The sequence below is a fragment of the Labrus bergylta genome, chromosome 4 (genome assembly GCF_963930695.1).
Source record: "Labrus bergylta chromosome 4, fLabBer1.1, whole genome shotgun sequence".
NCBI classification, from domain to species: domain Eukaryota; kingdom Metazoa; phylum Chordata; class Actinopteri; order Labriformes; family Labridae; genus Labrus; species Labrus bergylta.
In genome coordinates this window covers 6,149,717-6,176,300 of record NC_089198.1, presented here as the reverse complement: position 1 = coordinate 6,176,300, position 26,584 = coordinate 6,149,717, and the positions used below count along the sequence as shown (strand labels likewise).

Below are 26,584 nucleotides of genomic sequence, written 5' to 3'. Positions count from 1 at the left end.
AGTAAGATCCAGCCAACTTGTAAATGCATCTTACACCGGATTTTACGGTACTTCAGTAAAAATAAAAAGATCTCATTGTGTAGTCATGTTAGAAAACATTAAAAAAGACAAACAAAGAGTGGACACAACAGAAAACATGATTCAAAGAAAACGATCACAGCAGATCTCACTAAACTTCAGGATCAGTTTAAAAGACTACTTCCTGCAGAATCACAGAGAAGACGACTAGATACACAACCAAAGAGTCAATACTGAAATCATATTATCTTATCTATAAACATATAATACATATATATAATCCTTAGTATGTTGTTATGAGTTCAGTGACTTTCTCTGTATGATCACTGTGTGCAGGTTGATGATTAAAAACAAGAAAATCAACACATTATGGAGTTCAGGACTCTTTCTTTTAGTTTGACAGTTTGGTGATTAAAAAAAGTTCTCTTACTGTGGATCTGAGGGTCCTGGTTCATTACTGAAGTTTAGAGGTTCACCTTTAGACAAGTCACTCTTCATAGAGAGACAGCTGGACAGAGGAGACTCTGCTCTGTCCTCCTCTTTGTCTCCTCCATCACTCATCTTGTGATCTCCAGATTGATCAGAGGACAATAAAAGACGTTCATGCAGGTAAAACAACCTGAGGACAAAATAACAAACAGGTGAGATACAAGCAGGAAAAATGTGAAAGACGGAGATGGTCAAGTGTCCACATCTCATTACCTGATGTGATCCTTCATTTGATTTTCTCTTCCTTCCTGTCTGCGTAAGTACCTGATGCAGCACCTCAGTGCAGTTTGTTTTTATCCTAACATGATTTGTCCGTCTGATCTGCCCTGAATAATGCCAATAACAAGACATTGAGTCTTAAACTTTAAACATTAAACTAACATGTTAGTATTTAACAGCAACCATGACCTTTAGGACATTTGGACAACTAGAAGTGTATAAAACAGGGTTGGAAATCAGCACTCGTCACATACGGGTGTCTTTTTGCAGTGGCGGGTAAATTTGCTCAACCTACCGACCACAGTGGCAGAGCGAGGGTCACAATGGTGCTCTATATGCTGGAATGGCTTTGCTTGGTGTAACATGATTAACAGAGCACAGACTAGCATCTCTTTAACAGCGGGTCAACCAGCTTCAGGTGTGTTTAAACTGACGCCTCGCTGTCTCAAGTCCAACATGATGAAAAGAAGAGCGCTGTGGCGTTGATTTGGGCTCAAAGGAGCAGCTGTAAATACTATAACTTCAGACATTTGTCTTGGGCTCAAAGTGCTGCACACATTCAGCGGCCTCACAGTAGAATCCATAAAAACAATAGAAAAACACATCGACATGTCAACAGAAAAGTACAGACCCATGTATAAAACACAACATATATTGCACATTACCCATATAGAGAAAAAGATATCAAAATATAAAAGCATGTAAGAACATCATGACGCCATGATGTTTCTGCTGGAAATGTCCAATGATGAAATGGTGAAACAGACAGTGGCTTATCTTAGAATTTATTGGGCCGAGGTCAGACAACAGCAACAGAACACAAATGGCTGACAAACTTTTCATGTTAACGGTCCTGTTATATTCTGTTAGCTGGTACAGCCTACAAATTCTTTCACCATTTGGGAAGACTTCTAAAAGGCTAGAGAGGTGACATTACCTTCACTTGAAACTGTCAGATATCTACATTGAAGTCATTTAAGCTCACAACATACACTCGGCTCCTCTCCAAAAATAGATCTGCTGCTCTGAGAGTCTTACACAAACTGTTACATCCACACAGACCTAAACCAATGACCCTTAGATGGTCGACAGATTTAAAATGATATATCCACTAAATGATTCAAGTGAATGATTATGTGAAAATAAATACTAACAGGCACAACCCGTACAGCAGGCTTAGATTTAAACTGAACAGAGATTACAGTACCACGCTGACATCCAGCTGAAATACAAAACTAATGTAGTTCAGCTTCCTGGGCGCTAAAACGCCCTCGGTGTCAGCTGTTTTTAGTCACTGCACTCAAACGCTATCAGTCGAAAGACGTTCAACTTTGAGAACAGCGCCACGCTGATCAATGTCACTTCTCCCTCACCGACCAATCAAACTCAAGAAGGGGCGGGACTTCTGATATCAGATTTGTCAATAACAAAGCGATGGCGGAGGAGACGCTGGTCTGACTCGTCTTTTGGAGGGAACAGTTTGCAGGTGTAGAGCTGCTGCTGACATCAGGACATGACTCCTTTACATCGTCCTCATGTTTTCTTGGTGATATTTATTTGATTTAAAGAAAATATGAAACACATGGAGCTAAAACACACCTTACGGACATTACAGAGGGAAGCACAAGTTCACTTTTGTAATCTAGCAACAAGGAGCGCTGGTGAGAAGCGCTCTGAAACAAAGGTTGTGAACACGATATAACACGCATTCTATTTCAAGCTCTTCACACTAAAAGTTCCTGGTTTAAATAGCATTGCTTTTATTGTGAAGCAGCTACATTAGAAAATGGGATATTTTTCAACAGAAGCAAATGACTGTAACTCAGACGTTTGAAATACAAACGCAGAGGAAAGGAACCTGACAGATTCAGTTAGAAGCTCCAACGTCCTGAGGAGAAAACACACAGTGACTTAAAAATATCTTTCTAAATGAAACTCAGTTTCCAGCAGAAACCTTTATGACTGTGATGACTCTCCTCATATAAGCTCATATTCTTTTAAAACAATATATCCATTATCTTACCTCTCAGTCCAGGTTTCAGGTCAGCTTCATCAGCCTTTGAGGACATAGCCCAAAAATAATAAACTAAAACAAACTTTTTTCTGTTTCTGAGTGAGACAAACAGCATGTCTGTATTTTATTTAATAGTTGATCGTCTATTTCTTGAAGACTATAAGCCTTGATTATTATGTTACACGTCATTGCATTGTGCTGCCAGTTAAAATAAAGTGGCAGGTAAGAAATGTAAGACTGGTACCCGCCAAGCACCAAATGCAGGTAGATTATCCGTTTGGCAAGTTAATTTCCAGTGGTGTAGTTGAGGGTATATGCAGGTCAGGTGTACAGGTATACACACTTATTTTTCAGTCTGCATAGGGTATCCTCACTTCCCTCTGATTCACACCAGTTATTGATTGACATCATTCAGCAGTATGCAGCAATTTTTGTTCCCAGGGTTGGTGAAGGGATGATCCTCCCTACTGCCTAAAAAGTGTAAGACTGGTAGATTTTTGAATCCACCAGTCACAGGGGCACGTAGGTGAAAAAGTTCATCACCAACCGTGGTATAAAACAAAGTCCTTCATGCCTGTAGGGTTAAAACCTTCTCATAAAACAGACCTCATTCAGTCACAACATTTTACTAGGTTGCAGTATTTTGTTGTGACTGCTTGAAGAGGTGGAGAAAATATTTCTTATAAAATTTAAAAGTGAGTCATTCTCTGGACTTCATTTAACGTGAGAGAAAACCATTAACGCTGACTTTGAGCTCAGACCGCAGGAGTCCTGACAAACAGGAAACAATACGAGAGAAACTCAAGAGTTAGGATTAAAGATCAGCCGAGGACAAAGTCCCAAAACATATCAGATAGCTTGGTGTGTGTTTTAAAGTATTACTCAGCATGAACCTGCTTCATTAACTGGTGAACCAGAAGTTTAAACAGTAAAGTCAGAATAATGTTGAATTAAACTCACCCTGTCTCACACGTCTTTGTCCTTCTGCTCTGTCAACTCAAAATAGAGTCTAAGCTCTGACTCTCAGAACACTTTCACTTTGGTTTCCTGGAAACCCGTATCAGCTCAGAGTTTCTCCTCCCCTTCTTGTTATTTCCTGGAACTGAAACAGTGATGACGTTTGTTAGTTCAGGTTTCTTGGTGATCGTCTCCCTCTGCTGGGTTCAAAGTAAAAAGCATTAATCCAAGCTAACTAGATTTAGCAAACTAAACAAAGTGAGCTGGGATCATCTTCAGCAATAGTTGTGGTTTTCAGACTGTTAGCCCCTATGCTGCTTTGTTTTGGGGTTTGATCCCTTTGTTACTATGGCAACAATAATGCTCACTAAATCCCAGTGACAGTTTGGTTTGTGTAGGGAACATCAGCCCCACATGTATAACCAGTGGCAGATTTAGTCATTTGGGGACCCTCTGCATCTTTTGGGAAAATGTGGTGTTTCTAAACGGATGGGTCGGGACCCAAAAGTGGGTCTCAGAGCCTTTTTCAGTTGGAACCGAATGTTATTCACAAGTAATTAACAAATTGGAAAAGGTTGGATACAATTATTATTTTGATATAAATTCTGCTAGTATAAAGCCCAGTGGTTCAGACCATTCACAACATGAATTCTGATTTAAAAAAGAACATAAGCAACATCAATAAAATGTCAAACATTATCAAAAGAAGAATAGAAGAAGTTAATCGTATTTTGAAAAACAGAAGTTACCGCAGACTCGCAGAATTATTCTCACACTAACTTCCCCGACCTCCAAAGCATAGCATAGCATGTTTTCTTAAAGGCTTTATATGCGATTTCTTCATCCAGCAGATGTCGCCCTTGAGCACCAGCATGAAACCAAAACAACTTGCGGTGCATTGTTGTGTTAGCATGCTAATGCTAGCTATCTTTATTATGCTGGTATCTTCACACTGCATGTAAATTTACCTGAAATGAGCGTGATCTAGAAACACAGTTAAGCAGTGAGTACAGTATGTTATTCTTCTTTTCTCTAGTCCCTCAATTAAACAACTTTTATACGCAAGGGGAGGAGTCAGCCGGCCGTCCTGGCGATGTAAACAAACTGAAGATAGGACTCTGAAAACTCTGAAAACATCACAGACAGTGGGACTCGGGTGTTACACCCATTGTAGACAGTCATGACTCACAGAGTTATTTTCAGAGGATATATTTGATTTCTATTACAGTTAAGTGTGAAAAATCACATATTAAGACTTTAAAGACCAAAAAAAGTTTCCATACAGAAATGTTGACAAAGGTTTTGTGTAATTTAAACAGTGTGTAGGAGTTTGTCTGCAACTTATAAAGGACTCCTTCCCCTCGTATCACCTGTCTTATGAAATAGAGGTTGTTTTTATTTCACAGCGAAGCGAGCAAGAGACATTTTAGCAAGCTTACTAAAGACCACCCGTTGTAAACACACTTGAGAGACATTATCAGACACACTCCAGAGACGGCAAATAGATACAACTTTTCTCTAAATGAGCTGTTAATGATGTGGAAAAAAAACCTCCTTCTCTCATGTGTTTAACTGAATTGTAAAGCCTTAAATGTGTCTGGAGAAGAAAGGCAACATGAAGCGGATAATTGGTTAAAAACAGTTGGTTGTCTTATAGGCAAATATGTTGAGAACCAGAGCTGCGTCAAGTAACTGTTAAGCATCAAATGTTTCACAAGAAGAAAGCATGACTGAAGCAGATAAATGATCAAAAACATGTCGCCAAGGAATATCAAAAAGCTGCACCGGCGTCGTGTGATCTGAAAGTCTCAGAGTTTTGATGTGAAGCCGACCTTTACCCTGAGCCGCCTCGAGACGCTTCACATAAGTTAAAAAAAAGAGTGATTGCATTTCAGCCTCACTTACACACAAACGACTTACTGTAAAGAGGAAAAAAAAAAACAATCTTTATTTAGTCTGGGTTGAGAACCATCTCCAGGGCTTGAACACACACCATTCTCTAACACAACAAAGAAGCAGAAATATTTACTCTGACCGAGCCAAAGACAACAAGCGGGCTGCGCAGAAACTAACACTGGCATCAGGGCAGTCAACTTCTCAAACTTCACTTGAATTATTCGCTTTTCCCATCAGGACGTGAAACGGGGCTGCGCGGTAATAAGAGCGTTGTGTTAAGTAAGCGGAAAGTGGTGTCACTTTTCAGTCCAGGATGGAAAAATTGAATTCTTTTACCTGATCACTTTGTACAACACCTCGTGCAGTACACGCTGCAGCTGACACTTTGTAAGCAGATCAGTGGCCTGTTTCTATGGAAGCGACTAGTGATCAGAATTCAAATGATAAAGCTAATTTGAAAATGAAAATGCAGTAACAGAAACGCGTTTACATTTTCAGAATATAGGTGCATTATTTGACCTATATTTAAAATTAATATTCAGTCATCCAATTTGCGTTATATTTTTGCTCTCTATGTATGCATATTGTATGACATACCGTATTGGTCCGAATATAAGACGGCCTTTTTCCCCATTGAAATAGGTCCGAAAAAGTCGGGTCGTCTTATATTCGGGGTCTAGTATTCAGAGCGCAGCTCTAATTGTTCGCCTGTCCCTTTAAATGTCAATACACATTGCGGCCCCAGATGGCGCCAAAAATCTGTCAAGCGAGTGTTCCAGGAAGAAGCAGTCCAGCGTCCTTAGCAACCAGCCTACCGGTGTTTAAAGATGGAGAGACAGTCTGATCATTTAGAGAAAAGTGGCTCAAAAGTAGGTCAAGTCAATCAACAACAGCGGAGGAGTTATGATGCTAATTTTAAAATCATGGTCGTCAATTCAGCCGAGTCAATCAACAACTGTCAGGCTGCTAAGAAGTATGGGGTCACAGAGTGTAACGTTAGAAGATGGCGAGCACAAAAAGAACGTCTTAAAGACGGTAACAGCCAGCGGAAATCGTACCGTGGTCCTCAAAGTGGCCGTTTTAACGAGATTGACCGGAGAGTTTTTGAATACCCGCTGGATCAGATAGGCAACGCTGATCAGACGCCCGTTTACTTTGACATGCCAACGTCAGTGACAGTGAATGGGAGAGAAGTCAGTGTTGGTGAGATCAACGGCAAACGAGAGGAGCCGCTGTCACTCGCTGATGTCTCGCTGATGGCAGCAAACTCCCCCCGTATGTCATTCTAAAGCGTAAGACAGTGCCAAAGGAGCCAATGCCAGCTGGCATTATCGTGCGCGCCCAGGAGAAGGGCTGGATGGAGACAGGGCTTGTTGTGGACTGGCTAAAGGTTGTGTGGGGCAGACGGTACGGGGGACTGAGGAAGAAGAGGAACATGCTAGTCCTAGATGCGTTCCGCAGACACCTGACTGAGCCAGTTAAAAATCAGGTGCGGGTGATGAACGGTGAGCTTGTGATCGTACCGGGGGGGATGACGAGCCAGCTACAGGTGTTGGATGTTGTGGTCAACAAGCCATTCAAGGACAACCTCTGAAAGAGATACACAGAGTGTCTCCTGTCTGGAAACCACGCGCTCACACCGACCAGGAAGATCCAGAAGCCGTCAGTCCGTCTGCTGTGTGAATGGATCCTGCAGGCATGGGATGCAGTTTCCTCACAGAGCATCATCGTGGCTTTAAAAAATGCTGCATCTCAAATGCCTTGGACGGCAGCGAGGATGACGCGCTCTGGGAGGAGCAGGGGAGCGATGACAGTGAGAGTGAGAGTGAACACAGCGGGGCGGAGGACGTGTGTGAAGAATAGGAGACATCGGAGAAGTTTGGCGAGCTTTAGTTTAGTTTAGTTAAAGATGTGGCCTGTATTTTCTCTCTTATTTAAAAATGTTGATAATATTGCTTGATTTTAATGTTGAATCATACTGTACATAGTTCGCCCTTGTGAAACACTTTGTTTTGAAAAGTGCCGTAGGCCTATACCGATAAATACGGTATGTTAATTATTATTATGATTATCAATACAACAGGTGTTTAATTCTATATGTTTTTGATATTGTTATTTTCAAATAAAATGAAGTTCTTTAAAGAAAGTTCTTTATAAATACAAGATCTGCTCTGCAAATCTTTTTTTCTAAATGTGAGTGTTGAAAAACGGGGGTCGTCTAATCATCAGGGTCGTCTTATATTCGGACCAATACGGTAATTCAAATGAAAACAAAAAGGTCTTTGGCTTTTCTTTTTCAATCTTGCCGTGCTAAAAAGTGATCATAATTCAAACCAACTCGAAAATGAAATGGCAAAGTGGACGGCGCAGGAAAGTGACGACAGACTTCAGCTCTCAGGCAGGCGAACGTAATATTTACAGTCTATGAGGCGAGCGGGCAGAACGTGCACTACGATAGGTGGCGGGGTGAATCTTTCTGTTAATGCATTTTCATTTTAAAATTAGCTTTATCATTTGAATTCTGATCACTAGTCGCTTCCATATGTTTCATGCAGCAGCGTTTATCTAGACAACTTTGCAACATGAAATCAAATCTTAACTTTTCTTCTGTTTGGTTGTGTTTTGCATTCTGCAGTTTTTGTAGGGTCGCATGGAATTCAAATTGGGTCGCTTGAAATTTGTATTTATTTATCAATAAAAAATATATTGTTTACTCAAATATATTGAACACAGCATACTGTGGGGCCATGTCTGTCTGTCATCCATTGTGCAGAAATGTTATAACTGTTGGAAATATGAGAGGAAATGTAAGTACTCAACAAAAAAATATATTTTTAGGATTTAGTCACCTTTAAATTAATTTAGTTTCATTTTAGTGTTAAAAAAATCGACATATTACACTTTTAACACCGGTATTGGATTGCAATCGGAACTTAAAAAAGTTACATCTGAGCATCCCTAGCCAATTAAACTATAAGCAGTGTTGCCAGATATACGATGAAAGATGTATTTGTAACCACAATTTTGTCCTCTGCACGATGTATGCTCAATAATTGCAGAAAACGCCGATAATGTAGCTACCTGCCAATCAAATCGTCACCTGAGCGGCCCCTTATGCCAGACAGACTGTAGGACAATGCATGTCACAACAACTTAAGATGCTACTAGCTTAGCGACACGCGGAACAGAAGAGGAATGTGTGTGTACATCTATAATAAAAAGAAACATTTCTCTACTTTTGCCAACTCAGCAAGTCTCCACAAGGACACTTTGTGAAAGCCTTTTGGTGTCATTTTGTCCCTCTCTGTAAACAAACACTTGTTGCCTTGAAGTCCTAACCAGCCAAATAAAAAGCAGAATGTTCCATACTTATGGCTGAGGATAATTTGTTTCTGTCTGCGTCATTACATAATTCCCTAAGTATCGACTTTGGTCAGCGGCTGACGTCAGCTATTGGTTCTGGTTGTACTCCGATAGGCTTCAATGTGACATGACGACAATTATGAAGTTATTTTGGCAAGTCCCAAAACGTTCTGCTTTGGGAAAAAAGTCCCCCCCCAAAAAACCTGCATAATGAGAGGGGGGGCGTTGGATCGAACGGTTCCTCGTTTCCCATCAGTCACTGCTGGTTTGTAAACAACGCTGAGATGCAGGATAAATGTTTACGCTGAGCGCCCATGTCGGGGGAAACACCACTTTCACATGAGGAGAATCAAAAGATTTACTGTGCTTCAATCTGAGCAATTAGGCTTAAGACATGTCGGGTTACACAGAAACCCGCACTGGATGGAAAAACGAGGTCCTCTTCCTGTTTTTGTTTTTTTCTCGACAATACAGACTGTGAAAGACGTTTTTTGTCAATCAGCATTTTAAACCCAGGCGACAGAGCAGGAAGGGTAGTCTGAAATTACCCCAGAAAACAGCTTCTGGAATCACATCTTTGGAAAGGAAAATGAGACAAGTGTTTCCACATTTGACAAGAAAAACCTGATTCTTTTCCCCTCTCATTTCTACTGCTTTTAAAAAAACGCACACAGGTAAAAACGCAGACAGATCAGATAAGTTTGTCCTGTAGAAATGTGGCCAAAGCCGCACAGAGTTTAGTATATCTTCCGCTCTGTCCTGGACTCTATAATCAAGCTTCATCACGGGCGACTCGGCGCTCAGACAGCAATAAAAAGTCTTGTCATTGTTTATTCACGAGTGTGTGTCGCTGTCAGAGCTGTCAACATCTTCTCGAGCACCAAAACCCGACCACTTTCATTTCCTCTCGGTGCAGGTAAATCCTGTTTCCCGTAATGTTTGTGTTCATAAAGATCAAGTTTGACTCTTCATGCCCATCAGATAAGGACAGCATTAAGTTATTATTACATCTCAAAGTGAGGGATGTTCTTATGAACCTGACCTGAGCTGACTTGCCCTTTATTCTACTTTTATTTATTACATAGAAACCATCCATCCATTTTATTATCTATGCGGTGATATTGAGGTTTTGGAGTCAATCCCGGCTAACAGTGGGTTAGAACTTTAGACACATACACACTCAAAGATTTCATTTGTACATTAAGAAACCTTCAGAACTGTGGTTCTCAACTGGTCTAGCCTCAGGACCCATCGCCAACTCCTTAATGAGACATCACGACCCACATTTCAGATATTATGTTACCAGTCAGATTTATTTATCAATCAATCAAACTTTCTTTATGAAGCACCTTTCAGACAAAGTCAGTTGCAGTTCAAAGTGCAGAAAAAGTCATTTGTAAAATCATTAAGAGTCTAAAGCCTGGCTCACACTGCAGGATCATCGGGCTGATTTGAGCTCCGATTTTTCCTTCCCGACAATCTCAGGGTCACTCCCGACTCGAGGCTGCTCGGACCCGATTATCTGCTCAGATTATCTTGTAGTGTGAGCGGTCCAAAGGTCCAATCTTAACGTCCCCGATCTGCCCGCCGATTTATTTCAAACATGTTTAATATTTAGAATTTAAAATCTTGACGTTTACGTCATGAAAAGGGTCCGGCAGAAGTTGTGTGTGACTACTATACAATCATGAGAGACAAGAGAGGACTGTAGTCATGGCGACCAGCGGCAGGACGCAACCCAGTGGGTTTTTTTTTGTAACTTTTCTGTACAGATCATCAGTGCAGCACTTTTCTGAAACTTGTCTCCATATATCTACGATTGTATCTACTTTTCTATATCCTACAACAACTTCCACTTCCTTCTCTTTGTCAATTGTCAACGCTCCGTCCTGATTTCACTCGTCCAGTGTGAGCTCTCCGGCCGTGTCCAACAATCGAGTCGTACAGTGTGAGCACGTCAATCTCAAGGTCTGCTCGGGCGTCGTAAACGATTCAGTCGTACAGTGTGAGCTGACGTGACACCCCGACTTTTATACAATTGGGGGTAAAATCGCACAGTGAGAGCCAGGCTTTATGCACACCAAGAATTTAATAAAATAAGTGAAAAATTGTGCAGTATGAACCTCAGACGGACACAGCGTCATGCAGATTGTCCGATCAAGTAGAAATGTTTGATCCATATCTGATTGTTAGCCGTACAAGTTTGCATACAGCTATCTGTCTACAGAGACAAATCATCATCAGATAACCTCTGACGGGAGCTGTGATGTCATACGGTGGGTTGCTTTGCGCCGGGTTTTGCTCTCTGTACAACTGTTTTTCCTTCTACCACCAAAAGCCTGCTGCTCCATGAAGAATCAGATTTATCTATGAAATTATCAAAAAATGACTTGGTGACTTTTTCACTAAAATATCTACATATGCTGGAAATGCTGATTTTTTTCTTTCCTGCAAATATGAAAATATATTTTGTCATATGTAAAGAATATTTCTGAGAATGATTTGAGAGTATAGTCCTCATGATGTTCATTCATTGAAACTTTATATATTTTTCGGTTGCTGTCAGATTAATTCTATCAGCTTTATGCAAACATCATTTCCTGCAGCATGTCGTGACGGTTTTAGTGGCAAGACTTTTAATTTAATTTGCTTGTTTTCTGGAGTGCCAGCCAGGCTGTCCCTGGCAAAAGTTGTTTTGTACGGTGGCCGGTAGGGGCCAAACGCTCAGCAACTGATGAAACGACATACATATAGATAAACACGTTTGATGCTTATGCAGTTGTTTTGCCAATTTGCGGCGCGTTTGTGTCTTTGCAGCGCGTTTGTTTCTTTGGCAGTGCGTTTGTGTCTTTGCAGTGCGTTTGTTTCTTTGGCAGTGCGTTTGTGTCTTTGCATTTGTTGTGGTAGTTTGCATTTGCTTTTGAATGTGCAGCTTTTCTATATATGCTCAGTGTTTATCTATATGTATGTCGTTTCATCAGTTGCTGAGCGTTTGACCCCTACCGGCCACCGTAGTTTTGGTTTGTCATTTTTAGTCACCAAATTTATTGTCAAAAAACCAACACAAAGGATGTAAAAGTATTAAACTAAACCACCTTATAAATAAAAATGAAACAGAAAACTGCCACACAAGTTCACTTCACTAAATCATTCTTGTATTAGGTAACATAAAACAAAAAACCCAACAACACAAAAATATATTCCCCAGCAACTCTGATAACAAACAAACAAAATATTTTCTCTCTCTCTTCCAGTGGTAAAACAAAACAATCAACAAAAATGATTCTTTTTCAGGCCCTTAATGTTCAGTTTAAAAAACAAAAATGAGTCTTTCTGGGTCAAAAATCAAATAAAAAGAGTCCAAAAGAAATAATAGTCCGTTCAGTTCAGACCTTCTGAATGGGCAGACAGAACCAATACATGAAAACGTTTTTTTTACTGTAATTGCTTAAAATAACAGCCCACCACATGTCACTTAAATATCTATATATTCTGTCCTCATGTCAAAGGCAAGCTCTATCTAACAAAGAAAGCAGTATTTGTTTTTATTTGAACAAAACTAATGACAACACTGCTTTTAAACGTCAGTCAACCACATCCAGAGATATAAAACTCATGACACTCATTACACTGCATGAGATGTGGTTTATTGAGTAGGTTCACTTTATGGTCAAAGCTGGCTGCTCCACATCGGTCTTAGTGACCACACATTTCCCCTCACTTCCTTTGAAACCTAATCACGTCTTCCTGTTGCACTTGGAATTCAAAGATACGGCTTCTCCCCCTCCTCTGCTCTGATTAGCTGCAAAAATAAAAACAAAGCCCTCTTTTCCATTTCGCTTTTTAGTCCAGAATATGACTCCGCCCTCAGGGTTCCTCTGATACATACATCTGATTTCACTGAAGCCTGGAGGTGCATGAGAGGGCTCAAAACTTTTACATTTGTTGTCTTTAAATACCTTTCAAATATCCGTAAATGATGAAACAATAGCCGCTGTTTGTACACGTTCTTGTTGATTTTGGACATTTCCTCAGAGAGTCAGCTTTTGGGGGAATTTAGATGAGACGTGTTGCTGAGTGAGCAGAAATGTACAGTGTTTATAAAACATCATCATGGCTCTTATAGAAAGGTTTTAAGAGTTAATGGATTTGGACAAAGGGGTGTTCACATGCTTCAGTTTAGAGACTGTATGTGCAATAAATATCTTGTGCTGGTTCTGCAGTGTGATTAGATTCCCAACAAGGAAAAAGAAGGGGTGGAGCTGAGGCCCTTTACAGCCAAAGTACCTGCCTGTCATTCAGATAAGCCACGCTCCTAATTAAGCATATCCTCTTAACCTTATTATAATCTAAATGGTGTGAGTTATAAAATAATCAACTGAGAACCAACACTATCCAAAACCTGCATCTTAACATGGGTGTTTATGGGATTGCCTTGGTTTTTGCAGCCAGCCTCTAGTGGACACACAAGGAACTGCAGTTTTTTGCACTTCTTCATTGACTTAATTTTTCAACGCCGTATAGGTTGATTGAAAGACGTTGGTGAGTGTAAGTATAAAAGATTTAGCAGTCTAATACTACGTGTCATAACTTTGACAGCTTCATTCAGGATAGCAAAACTAAAAAAAATGGAAAACTGAAAATTAACTTAAATGGACAAATTTTCAGCCCAAGCAAACTTAAAGAGCACCATTATTTAAGGCTACAAGTTTTTCAGCCCCCCTTGGGGTGCTGGTGACACTGGTGGTGCTGGTGGTGCAGTGGTTAGTGCGCACGCCCCATGCATGGAAGCTGTAGTCCTCCAAGCGGGCGGCCCAGGTTCAAATCCAACCTGTGGCTCCTTTCCTGCATGTCATTACCCTCTCTCTCTCACTCCCTGATTTCTGACTCTGTCCACTGTCCTATCTCTCAGTTAAAGGCCCAAAATATAAATCTTAAAAAAATAAACAGTTTTTCAGCCCCTTGACATCAGTAAATGTCGAAAACCCTTTTAACGTCATTTTTCCAGAAGCAGTCCTTATAGCCTGCTTGTGTGATCTCACAGTTCAGACAGGTGGCTTGCAGCTGATTAAACCCCCCCCACACACACACACACACACACACACACACACACACACACACACACACACAAACACACACACACACCTCCAGTGTCAAGGTAAGAGCTGCTGAATTATGTGGAGGTGAATTCCCAGCGGTGGCAATGGGAGACGGTAGCGGGGGGGAACCAAATGGACCTCTTTAGAGGAACGTAGAGTTCACCAGGCGTCGAGTTTCTTATCTTGTTGACAGCTCACGGGGAGAGTTACCATGTGAGTTCTTTGATTCCCAATTTTTTTTAATGATTTAACACCTCGTGCTGAAGTCTCCACGGTGAGATACTCGCAGAATTTATGTGGAAGGAAATCGCCAAGCTCGATCTGCAGAGTCCCTCTTCTTTTTGTGACAGATCACAGATGCAGAAATAAAGTCCTGTCTCTTCAACTGCACAAAGCAAATGCAGGCACAAAAGCTAACTCCATGTTTCTTCCTATTAGGGAAACATTATTTAAACAGTATTTAACCATCTTAATGACTGGTCAAATTAAATGTAATACAATGGAAGAAACACAATAAACATGACCCGAAACTCCCACTCTCACTCAGTACCACCTACTGCACAAGAGCGTTCTAAACAGCTATACTGAAAACGGCCATTTTCTCCTCTAATTTTTTACCCTTTTGTGTTGTATAACACATCTAATCAGACAATGTTAAGTGTTAATTTACAAAAAGATTTAACCTGCAATATGCTCTTTAAGTTTATAATGTGATGTGAAAAACAGAAAAATAATGCAAGTGATAGAGTAAAAATGAGAACCATGGACAGAGTCAGAAATGAAATAAAATGTGAGGCACAAATAAATATTTGAAATAATCTAAAGAAAAATGTACCTAATAAAAGAGAGATGATTCGTTTTTCAAATTGATTGTAATTTTAATTTTATTTTCAAATTTCATTTCCAAATTTGTAAATGTGGGAGGAAACCGAAGCGCTCGGAGTAAACCCACACCAGCCAGGACTCCATGCGGGCTCACATGTCGTCCTGTGTGGCCCTGGTGGGACCTGAAGTCCTTCCTCATGTCCAGGTTAGACCCTCTGAGCTAGGAGCCAATGAGAGGCTGATAACACAGAGAATAACCTGAACATGAGGTCTGACATCAGGCCCCAGGAGACCTTTCTCACAGCCGTCATAGCAGGAGCTGAAAGGCACGCTGCTACACAAAATGAAGGCTGTGAGAAAGATCTGTCCCCCCCCACACACACCTGAGGACCAGCGATGGTAACATGTCTTTAGCCACGTTTAAAGAGGCTAGTGAAAGAATTCCACTTGGACTTGAAGAATCCTTTGATGCCCCTGCTCTCTTTGGGTAGAAGGCGCTTTTTCAGAGTCTCAATCACAAACTCGATGTCTGAGGGAGTCTGTAACAGCAGGCTCCTCCAAAGCCACCCTTCACCAAGCTTCTGGCAAAGGTCTTTGTGCACCTTCTCACATATCTTGCTGCTCTTCTTGTGTTGTAAATTAATTTCAATTCCAGAGGCTCTTACCTCTACCAAGAGCATGCTTTTCAAAGTTTCTATAGTGGCTTTGTAGGCTTCATGGGACGCACTAATGGGCACGTCTTTCATTACTGTGTGTACCAGCTGTGACAACAGGATGTCACAGGCTACTTTATCCCACTCCCGAATTGTGGGGACTACGTCTTCTTCATACTCAGCTTCATCTTCACACACAGCTGTGGGGACTACGTCTTCTTCATACTCAGCTTCATCTTCACACACAGCTGTGGGGACTACGTCTTCTTCATACTCAGCTTCATCTTCACACACAGCTGTGGGGACTACGTCTTCTTCATACTCAGCTTCATCTTCACACACAGCTTCCTCTGCTTCAAATTCTGGTGTAAAACTCTTAATTTCTGATTCTAGATGATCTGTATCGTCTGGCAGGGAGTCCACAACTTTCTCGATCTCCCTCAAAGCGTGGCTTACATTATCCTGCCTTCTCAGGTGCTGTTGTGACTGCTGTTTCAGCCAGGTCCACATCCTCTTAATGAAAGAGTCCACCTCAGGCTGAATCTCTGCCTTCATTTCCTCATCTGTGCCTACAAAGACTTCTTCTCCTGCTGATTTCAGGTGCTCGCACAAAACATCGCTCAGATCCTCAGCAAAGCTGCTGTGATGGCCGCTGGAAATGTCGCTGGCAATCCTCTCGTACAGGCATACCTCATCTGTACCCGAGTTTCTATCTACATCTTCAGCCTCATAGATCATCTCTTCCACCAGGACTTCCGCCTTTACAATGAGCAGCTGCGTTGAAGCTTTGTCTGTATTTCGTTGGCAGATTTTAAGTTTTCTCTTTAAAGTCGCCCTCATGTTCAGGATTGCTTCCCGAACATATGTGCGGATATAGAGAGTCTTAATTTTGCTTACGAGCCTCTTCCATATTGATGTTTTGGGTGACTCCATCTCTGATTTAACATCCAGGTCCTGCTCAGCTTCACTATTTACCATTTCCACAATCTCAAGTGCGAGGTCTTCAGATTCTCTGGAAGATCTGGAAAGGTGCAAGCATAATTCTTCTTCAGCCATGTTACCATTCACACAATGTGAAATATTGCTGGACACCTCCTCAAGGATCGACTTTACTGCATTGACAGATGAAATGGATTTGTTTTTTACAGAAAGACGATACTCTCGTCTCTCTCCTTGTAGAGGAGTAACAGGGACCGGAGATGTTTTAATGACCTCCTCCTCCTGATCAGGTGGAGTCTGTTCAACCTCCTCATCCTCATCAACCAGTGTTGGTTCATCCTCCTCCTCCTGATCAGTTGGAGTCTGTTCCATGTCCTCGTCCTCATCAGTCGGAGTGGGTTTAACCTCCTTGTCCTCATCAATCGGAGTGGGTTCAACCTCCTCCTGCTCATTACGCAGCTCTAAATTTGACGGAGATTCAACTTGCTCTGCTGTGTTTTTAGCAGAACATTTTTTCAGCATTTTTCCAACATGTTTTGCAATATTTCTCACTCTGGCAGTGAAGGTCTTGCATCCCTCAAATTTCTCCCCAATGCTGTCACTCCCTTTGAACCCTTTGGAGAGCTCAGAGTTAACTCTCTCTGTGGCCTCTGTGACCATGAGCCCTGTCACCTGCTCTGCATTGGGGCAACAGACGTCACCCTGTACTCCCATTGTCTCAGCCAAAATCTGTCCAATGGTGACACCCAAGTCACCCAGACACTCATGCACCTGCTCTTCAGAAAGAGCCAGGCTGTTCTGGGACCCTTTGGATCCAGAGGGTGATTTTGTTGGTCTGTCACTCTCCTTTGGTGACTTGGTTTTATAAATCTCATGGATGTATTTAGATATAGTATCGATTATATCTAAACACATAGCCATGAGAAGCTTTTTGGTCCGATTATCAAAAGATCCGGCCTTCACATTGGTCCATTGTACCTTCGTCATCTGTTCAAGGCACGATTGGATAATGGGGCGCAGAGAGTCTTTGTAGACCACTGAAAAGCTTTGTTCCATCTTGTCCATGCTGCTTGTGGAAGTCATCTTATCTGATGTTTGTGTTTGCTTTGTGTCTCCTGACAGTAAATGTGCTGAAGTTTGTCTCCTCCTGTTAGCTTTGTCCTGTAAGCTGTTTGAGAGTGTTTGTGGGGTTCTATATGTGCCTCTGCCTCAGAATGTTGGGCTTTGATCTATGACATCACATTCTGGATCAAAGGACAGTCACCTGCCACTCAAATCTCACATTCTTTATTTTCAAAAACTTTATTTAAAACAGTAGCCTCACATTGATTCTGTCAAGTTCAAACAATAACAAAACGTAATACATGAGAGCTGATCCAAATATAATAGAGAACAAACCAAATGACGTATTTTTGTAGGCCAACATGGAAGTAGCATCACCATGGGGTCTATTGAATATTCGTTTATGGGATTTTTGTATTGGATTCTGAAAAACTAAAAAAGACTATAGCTTCCACACATGGGGTGTGCACTTCTGCCTCTGCTCCACCGCCGGCGCCCCAGGTGTTTTTGTTTTTGTGCAGAAAGTCGAGTGTGACACAGGAAGTGATGCTCGTGACAATCTTACATCTGCAGTGCTTTAATTTTCTCCTCGGATTTTTTTTATGTGGTTATGAAACAGTATGAAATGAATAATGATGCCTTTATTGAAGCAACAAAAGAAAAGAAAAAAGAAAAACACCAGGAAGATGATTGATCATAATTTTATAGTTATTTCTTCCACTGGGTCAGTGAGCTCCTGTGAGGAACTTTTGATTTGTGTTGATTTTGGCGCCCCCTGTGAACAAATTTGATCTTCATATTTCTTTGCTGATGTCGTCCTGTACATGCATAGGCAGTTTTTTTATCACAACAAATCTCACCCTGCTGTATTTAGAATAATTGATGTGTACAAAAAGGCTGTTTTTGTGCTGTAGCTTCTGACACCCAGCAGGCATTAGTGATTAGAGCCCGTCTTGTGCTGATGGTCCAATGAAAGGCGTCTGATCCAACCTTCACAACAGGCTCCTAAGACTCTTCTCCTCTGTCGCCCCCCGGTGGTGGAATGAACTTCCAAACTCCATGTGATCTGCAGAGTCCCTCTGCACCTTTAAGAAAAAGCTAAAGACCCAGCTCTTTCATGAATACCTACTAACTTAATGATGATGGTCTCCATATTATTGATGATGATGATGGTAATGACGATGGTTTTTGTTTGATAACGACGACTTATAAGATGGTTTCTATACTGATTAGAGCTCTCAAGAACTGCCCTCAATGTTGTGCTTTGCCTCTGGTCACTTCCTGTCAGCACCTGTGTGTCCAATCAGACTCAAAGCTGATCGTTTGCTCTTACTGACATTGTTCCCTTTTTTCTAGATCCTTGCTTGTGTTGTTCTTACTCTCTGATGTACGTCGCTTTGGATAAAAGCGTCTGCTGAGTGAATTGTAGAATTGTAGAATCTCTTTGTGTCGTGTATCTGCAAAGAGGAGGACGGGGTAAACACACTTGGAATGTGTTTTTTTGTGGTGTGACACAGAATTGAAATTTTCGGGCTGCAGACTGTCTCTGTCGTGCATGTGGACGTTTAAGAAGAGCGTTCTGTGGTGAGCCGTAATGCAACACGTTTGGTGACAATAAAGAGGGAAAGCAATTTGACATTTTTTTCCCCATGCTGCTCACGAAAGAAAAGACAAGTGCACAACAACAAAAAATGAACTTGATGAAAAGTGAAAACTCTGTTTAACACACAGACACTCTCACAGCCTCTTAATGGAGTCAGCATGACTCAGGCGGAGAACATATTTGGAGTTGTTTTGACAGAAGGTCGATCTTAAAGGGAAGATTTAAGAGTACCTGCGTGCAGCCTGCAGGTATGCAGCAGTTGAGCTCTGCAGGCCACACACACACACACACACACACACACACACACACACACACACACACACACACACACACACACACACACAGAAATCCCTTATCACGTTTTCATCCAGGCCATTAAAGAGAGAGAGAGAGAGTGGAGGAGGAGGAAAGAGCAAAGCAGAAATAAAACGTTTTCTGTTTTTTCACGCTAGCAGAGCTGTTTCAGTCTGTCTCTGATCTTGGCCATGTTTTTTGTTTTTCAAGTAAGAGCCGCTCGAAAGGCAAAGGCCATCTTGGAAGACCCTCAGCACCCCCTGCATGCAGAGTTTAAACTTCTACCGACAGGGCGGAGGTTCACTTATTTAAGGAGGTCGAAATCAAATAGATACCTGAGGTCGTTTGTTCCATCAGCTGTTGGGTTTTTAAATAAGCTGTAGGTATTGTTGGTCTTTTGTCCCTTACCTCACTCACGTCCATCATGGTGATATCCATGGTAGTTATGTTTTATATGTATTTATGTCATTGTGCTGTTTTTTATGGATGTATTGCCTATATGGACCGCTGTTGCAAACCAATTTGCCCCTCGGGGCACAATAAAGATTTTCCAAATCCAAATTCTCCTTAATTATCTTGTTGTACTTTAAAACTTTCAAAGAAACCACAACCTAGTCCCATCTTGTCCATAGACACTTTATCCTGGCGGGACGTTACTGCTGCTGATTGATGCTCACCTGAAAGTAGACCGAATAATTAATACGTTTCTATCTTCGGACAACTTCCGGGTTCACCTGAGGGAGATTTTCTTCACTGGAGAGGATGAAAACAACTCTTCATGAGGTGAGTAACAAACAGTTAGATTTAAAAGAGGACTCGAGCTAACGGTCAAACCTCAGACTGTAAATATTAAGTTTAAATCTCGTGGACGAGGACGTCATGTTTCGGTTTGTCACGTTTTCATCTGGAAAGAAACCCGAGATTTTATAATAATTCATTAAAACATGACAGATGTATTTAGCTGTGAGATGAGTCTCAACACTTGTAGTTTTACAAGTAAATTGAGTGAATTCATTTAAATATAGGCTTACCTGCGTTCTCCCACTTTCTCGCGAGACTTCTTCCATGAGTCTGTGGTTACACACCTAACTTGATCATACACAGGTGGAACATCTGCTTTTATATGTTAAAGTCATGAAAGGTTTAGAGGTACTCCAAAACCGACTATTACAGGTAAAGATATCCAGATATGATGCAGAAGAAATGTTTAAAGGGCCTGTCAAAGAGTGTTTTTGAACTTTTCATCACTTTTTCTCTCATTGTTCACCACAAACCAAAAATAACAGTTAGAAGCAAAAGGTAGCCCGCTGCTCTTACAATTATTGTACATTTATTTTAGAGGTGAGCGACTTAATATGTGAAATATTTAGGGACACGTACCAAAGCTATGGTACCAAACTACACCACGTTGTGCCATTATCTGGACCCCTACTAAAGTGAGCACTTCTAATTCCAGGGTCCGGTCCATACATGTTAACATAACATAAAAGTCTACAAAGATGTAACACATCACCTCTAACACTGCTCAGGAATGAGGAGACGTAAAGGCATGTAGGTGTTTCAGTCTGAAGTCTGTCAACATTAAAAAGATCAGATCTGCTCCTCTTCTGAGCTTTATGTTGACTTCATAACAATCTCTACTCCTTTAAGTCGAGCAGCAGAAGAGTGTCAGTGTGTAAAAACAAAAGGCTCATTTATTAGCTGAACTAAATCTGCAGGAGTTTTCCATGTCACTGATTACAACAGAGGCCGATTAGGACGGGACCCTTAAAACATTTAGGGACTAATTAAGAGTATACTCACTTCTTCAGGCTCCACTTTGCATCAGCAGACCATTCAAAATATTAACAACAGAATATGAAGAAGATACATTAGAGGGATTCAAATAGTTCAGTCGTAATTTGAGGTCACTGATGGCGTTTATGTTTTATTAAAGGAGAAAATAACAAATATGCTAATGTCACGACTTAATGGTTAGGCTTAGAAATCAGTTTTTTTAAATGTTCCCACCACTCCGCTGTTTTAGTAACACCACTGGGAACAAAACTAATCAAACATCTCTGTATATTCATTTCAAATCATTTAGTTAACTCCTCCCCTGCTCTGTGTAAGATGATGTGAGGTTTCCAAACGATATCCAGCAGTCTGCGCTGACGATCGATCTCTTCCTCGTACTCCACGATAGTTCTTTTAAAAACTAGAAAAATGTCTTCTGCAGCAGCCGTTAGTCGCTGGTTGATAAACTCTCTCAGACTCTCAGCTGAACACATTGTTGTGGTTTTATTAAACTTTAAAAAAAGATGAACTAGGACAACAGGAAAGTCTGAGAGGAAATGTAGCTGCGTTCAGATCTGGTGCTCGTGCTGTTTCCTTCCGCTGTGTGTCACACTATAAAGTATCCTACCGACGGTGGAGGTGCGGCAGCCTTTTGTTCCGCTTTCTGTGGATTTATTTTGTTCAAAACATGTTTTTATTATCAGAAACAAGACATAAAAAACTTATTTTTATTAAAAAAACTAGATTATATTGTACAGTGAGTTACTATGGTTACAGATAGACAGAAAGTGTGTTATTAAGGTTAGCCTACAGGGACAGTGACTTACAGAGATACTTTATTGATACAGAGGGAAATTCTATAATTACTAAAGTTACACAGGGACAGACTGTTACCATGGTAACATGAACAGTGGTATACTAAGGGTGCAGGGACAGTGAGTTACTTCAGTTACCGGGAATGTTATTATGGTAACCGGGACATGCTGTGTCTGTCTGGAATATGCTCCAATCTGATTTTTTTTGTCCACAATGAAACTAAAATAATGACATGAATTATATACTGAACTAAAGTCTATATTTACTGTGTCATCCAAAACTTCGGGTCGGCTTCATGAATTAAATCATGAGGAATGAACTTTTCCTCGATGGGACCTGGAGCCTGATGAACATCTGAAAACAAACGACTCAAGAGGACAAAAACATAAACATCAGAAAATAACACCAACTTCATGTTTGAGTCAAATTAAGTTTAATTTCAAAGAAGATTAATGTACAGCCTTAATAAAATCCAGACTGTGATATTTAATAAACAGAAGTGGTTGATGTTATTTAATGCAACATGGCCGTCGTATAAGAGGCGGATTGGAAGCAGTGAAACTTTGTGTTGACATGGTGTCAGTTATTTAAAAAGTAAATCACTTGTAGAATATAGAGACATTATTTGAGTGAATTATCAAGAGTAACACACATGAACAACATGACAGAAAGATCACTGTGTCTGGGTTTACACCAAGAGCAGAAACACCAGCCCATCTTAAAACACGGGGTTAATTAGATCAGACGAGGAACTCGTAGAGAATGTGTTGAAGAAATGTGGAGAACATGTTCCCTCTAAAGTGAAGAAGAGTCCAAGTATTCAGTTACAAACTACAGAGAGACTCAAAGAAAGCTCAACTTCCTTCACACTTCACTTCATTACAGAAGTCCAGTCAAAGATTCTTTTTCTGCCTTTGGATCGCTCCACACTCCTGTCCACTAGGGGGCAGTGATTACAAAAAGAGACATTAAACTTGAACATGAAATATAAAAACATAAGAACAAATAAAAGAGCTGGCATCATCTATCTTTCTTTGTGTTTCCTGACACAGAAATAATCTCTTCAGATCGATCAGTCTGGGAGGAAACTGTGGAAACAGTGACACCTGCTGGCAGAAAGCAGTGATAGCAGCAACAGAACCTAAACATGAATTATTATTTAAATAAAACCCTCCACAGATTGAATTTATTTCTATTTAAAATCCTGAGATAATAAAAACAGAAGGTTCAAACATCAAAGTGTAATAAACATCAGAAGTTAAAAATAAAGATAGTTTGATAACGTGTCCGTTGTTACCCTGACATGATGAATGAATATCAATGATTGAGTCTGCATGTTATTCAGCTCGTTTTATATCATCTCATATTACATCAAATATTCAGGTGCTGACTCTGCACCTGGATCCAGACATCCTGTTTGTAGTTCTTTTAAAAACTCAGTGAAGCCTCCTCTTTGTTTTGATCCAACAAAGAGACGACTGATTTATTATCAGACGACCAACGACTCGTGGTTAAAAGCAGAACTTAACACTTTAACTTGCACAGCTGGAATCAACTTCTACTGTTATCTGTGAATATGAGTCAATGAATAACCTGCACCACTACACATGTCCACAGGGTGGCGCTGCAACAGAAACATTTATATACGAATCAAAGAGTTCATCTTCGGTCGTTGAGTCATGAAGCAGTTTAAATTCAGAATATGAGAATAGAAAAATGTCCGAGGTCATGGTCCTGTGTGTGACGGTGGAGCTGATCTCAGAGCAGCTCAGACTGCAGCACTGAGAGTCATCTGCGCTGTGATTGGTCCGTCAGTCTCCCAGTAACACAGCCCAGTTAAAGACTCACCAACACACCAGCTGCTGCTTCCAGCTCTGTGATCAGCAGGATCCTCTCTTTAAAGACTCAGCACCTGTTGATATAAAAAGACATAAATGAGAGATTACACTCTGAGAGAGACTTCATGATTATTCTTTATATTATTCATGATAAACACAGACGGGGCTCGCTCCAAGCTATGTAACAGAGCTGCTGACACCATATGAGCCAGCCCGCAGTCTTAGATCCTCAGGTGGGGGCCTCCTGGTCGTTCCAAAGTCGAGATTTAAAACTAAAGGTGACTGGGCCTTTTCAGTCAGGGCCCCTTGACTTTGGAACGACCTCCCTGAGGAGATAAGACTCGCAGACTCCCTCAATTCTTTTAAATCCCTTCTTAAAACATACTTTTACAGACTTGCTTTTATGTGATGTCGTCTTCTTAATGTCTTTTCTTACTGGTTTTACTATTTTTATTTTATTTTCTTCTTTCTTTTCTTTGTTTGCTTTAGTTTGTTCTTGTTTTTGTTTTTGTTGTTTGTCAAAGCACTTTGTAAACCTGTGTTTTTAAAAGGTGCTATATAAATAAAGTTATTATTATTATTATGATCATATAATATCATCGTTATCATGATTATTCTGATTATCAGTGATACAGAACATCCAGTATGAAGAGCAGCAGGGACTTCAGTCCTGCTCAGAAGTGAAGTGGGCGTGGAAAGTAGCACGCCACCTTTCAGCTCTCGTGGTCACGTGTTGGTGACTTGAAGCTTAAAGGGACAGAGAGTCCTTGAAGGCATCATCGTGTCAGAGACAGTTGAGTGATGTGTTTACTGAGAGTCCTTGAAGGCATCATCGTGTCAGAGACAGTTGAGTGATGTGTTTACTGAGAGTCCTTGAAGGCATCATCGTGTCAGAGACAGTTGAGTGATGTGTTTACTGAGAGTCCTTGAAGGCATCATCGTGTCAGAGACAGTTGAGTGACGTGTTTTGTGAGAGTCCTTGAAGGCATCATCGTGTCAGAGACAGTTGAGTGACGTGTTTACTGAGAGTCCTTGAAGGCATCATCGTGTCAGAGACAGTTGAGTGACGTGTTTACTGAGAGTCCTCGAAGGCATCATCATGTCAGAGACAGTTGAGTGACGTGTTTACTGAGAGTCCTTGAAGGCATCATCATGTCACAGACAGTTGAGTGATGTGTTTACCGAGAGTCCTTGAAGGCATCATCATGTCAGAGACAGTTGAGTGATGTGTTGAACCGGTGACCCTCCGATTCCCAACCCAAGTCCCTACAGACTGAGCTACTGCCGCTCAACAAGCAGCCTAATGCCAGAGTTAGAGTTAATGGAGGAATGTAAATGTATTTTTAAGATCTCAAAAGGTACCAGACGAGGAGATCCATTGTCACCATTGATGTTCGTACTATCTATTGAACCGCTGGCAGAATATATTAAGGTAGAACAAAAAATAAAAGGTATATCCAGTGTTTCCCTACCATTATATTAGGGGGGCGTCATTTCAGGGTACACATTAAATATAAATAAGTCTGAGGGAATGCTAATGGGCTGTACAATCAGGGATGAAATCAAACAGAAATAAGTATTTCATTGGGATGTCGAGAGGATAAATTACTTTTTTTCCCCAATTAAGATGCTAGAAATGAGAGAGAGATTAATGAGCATTATTGTAATGCTGATGTTCTGAGTTTTAACTCCACTTCCACAGAAGTTACGTGAACGTGCACGAGCCTGCTGGTTAAGAACATCGGGAGGTAATCAGTGTTGATAAATCCCATGTTCTTAACCTGCAGGCTCGCACACGTTCGGGGACATTTACATTCAGAAACGCCTCCAATTAACCATTTATGGTAACAACACACCTCTTTAAAAACCACCTGAATATATTTACCTCGTCGGAATAATGACTACGAGAGCAAAGAAAAGGAGCTTCATAACAACAGGAATGGAAGTGGAAGAGGTTGAATAAAAAAGGGTAATAAATAAAGACATAAATAAATAAAGAGATAAAATAAGGTTAGGAACTCTCGCGCTAAGTGACCCAGATAAATGATTAGTCGAAGTTACTAACAAAAGAACAAATGCTGCATGAGAGAAGGTGACAGGTCAGAGGAGAAAATCTGTTTCAAACCACACAAAATCACTTATTTTGTGTTTTGAATGAAAAAAACTGGGAACATGCATCCAGGTTGAGATGGATTCTGGCGTGCTGTGACACTCGTGGTGCTTTTTATTTGTAGTTTTAATGTTCTACCTCTAGATTCTGTGTGTGAGCATGCTCAGAGCTGTGCTTATATTTACTCACATTTCTAAGTAAAAGAACAAGTTGATCAATTCCACTCTTTGTGTGGGAATGTTCTTACTCATTACGCACAGATCCGTGCTCACACACTGTTGATAGATGAGCCCCCTGGACTTTTCTCTTCTCTGGAACCTTTCTTCTAGGTGTATTGTTCTTTTTTCAGCACTTTTGCAGTAATTTGTTTGTATATTTAGTCACTTTTAACTTCTCATCTGCCTTGGTATGATGTTTACATTTTGATGATTAACTTTCTTTGTTTAAATGTGTAACCTTTTTACTAAACCATGTGACTACTACTGATCATGTGACTGGCTGTAAAGCGTTAAAGGAAGTAGCCTGGCTGCCATTTTGTACCTGCCCTGATGAAGGCCTGTATGGCTGAAACATGTTGGCATGTTTTTATGAATCTGTAGCCCTGATGAATTAA

General features: G+C 40.8%; 1 protein-coding gene across 5 annotated transcripts in view; it reads right to left on the bottom strand.

The window, feature by feature from the left end:
- The window catches only part of LOC114922082 (NLR family CARD domain-containing protein 3-like), a 231,287-nt gene that overhangs the window by 168,659 nt on the left and 36,044 nt on the right, over positions 1 to 26,584 (bottom strand). Inside the window, exon 1 of one of the 5 annotated variants that reach the window (XM_065954449.1) lies at positions 449 to 655. The exons of 2 other annotated variants lie outside the window; for them this stretch is intronic. In XM_065954449.1, coding sequence (XP_065810521.1) covers positions 449 to 579 — 131 coding nt within the window. In that variant the 5' untranslated portion in view covers positions 580 to 655. Of the gene's footprint in view, positions 1 to 448; positions 656 to 26,584 lie in introns of those variants that run through there. 2 more of the 5 variants (XM_065954450.1, XM_065954447.1) reach the window with 2 other exon arrangements.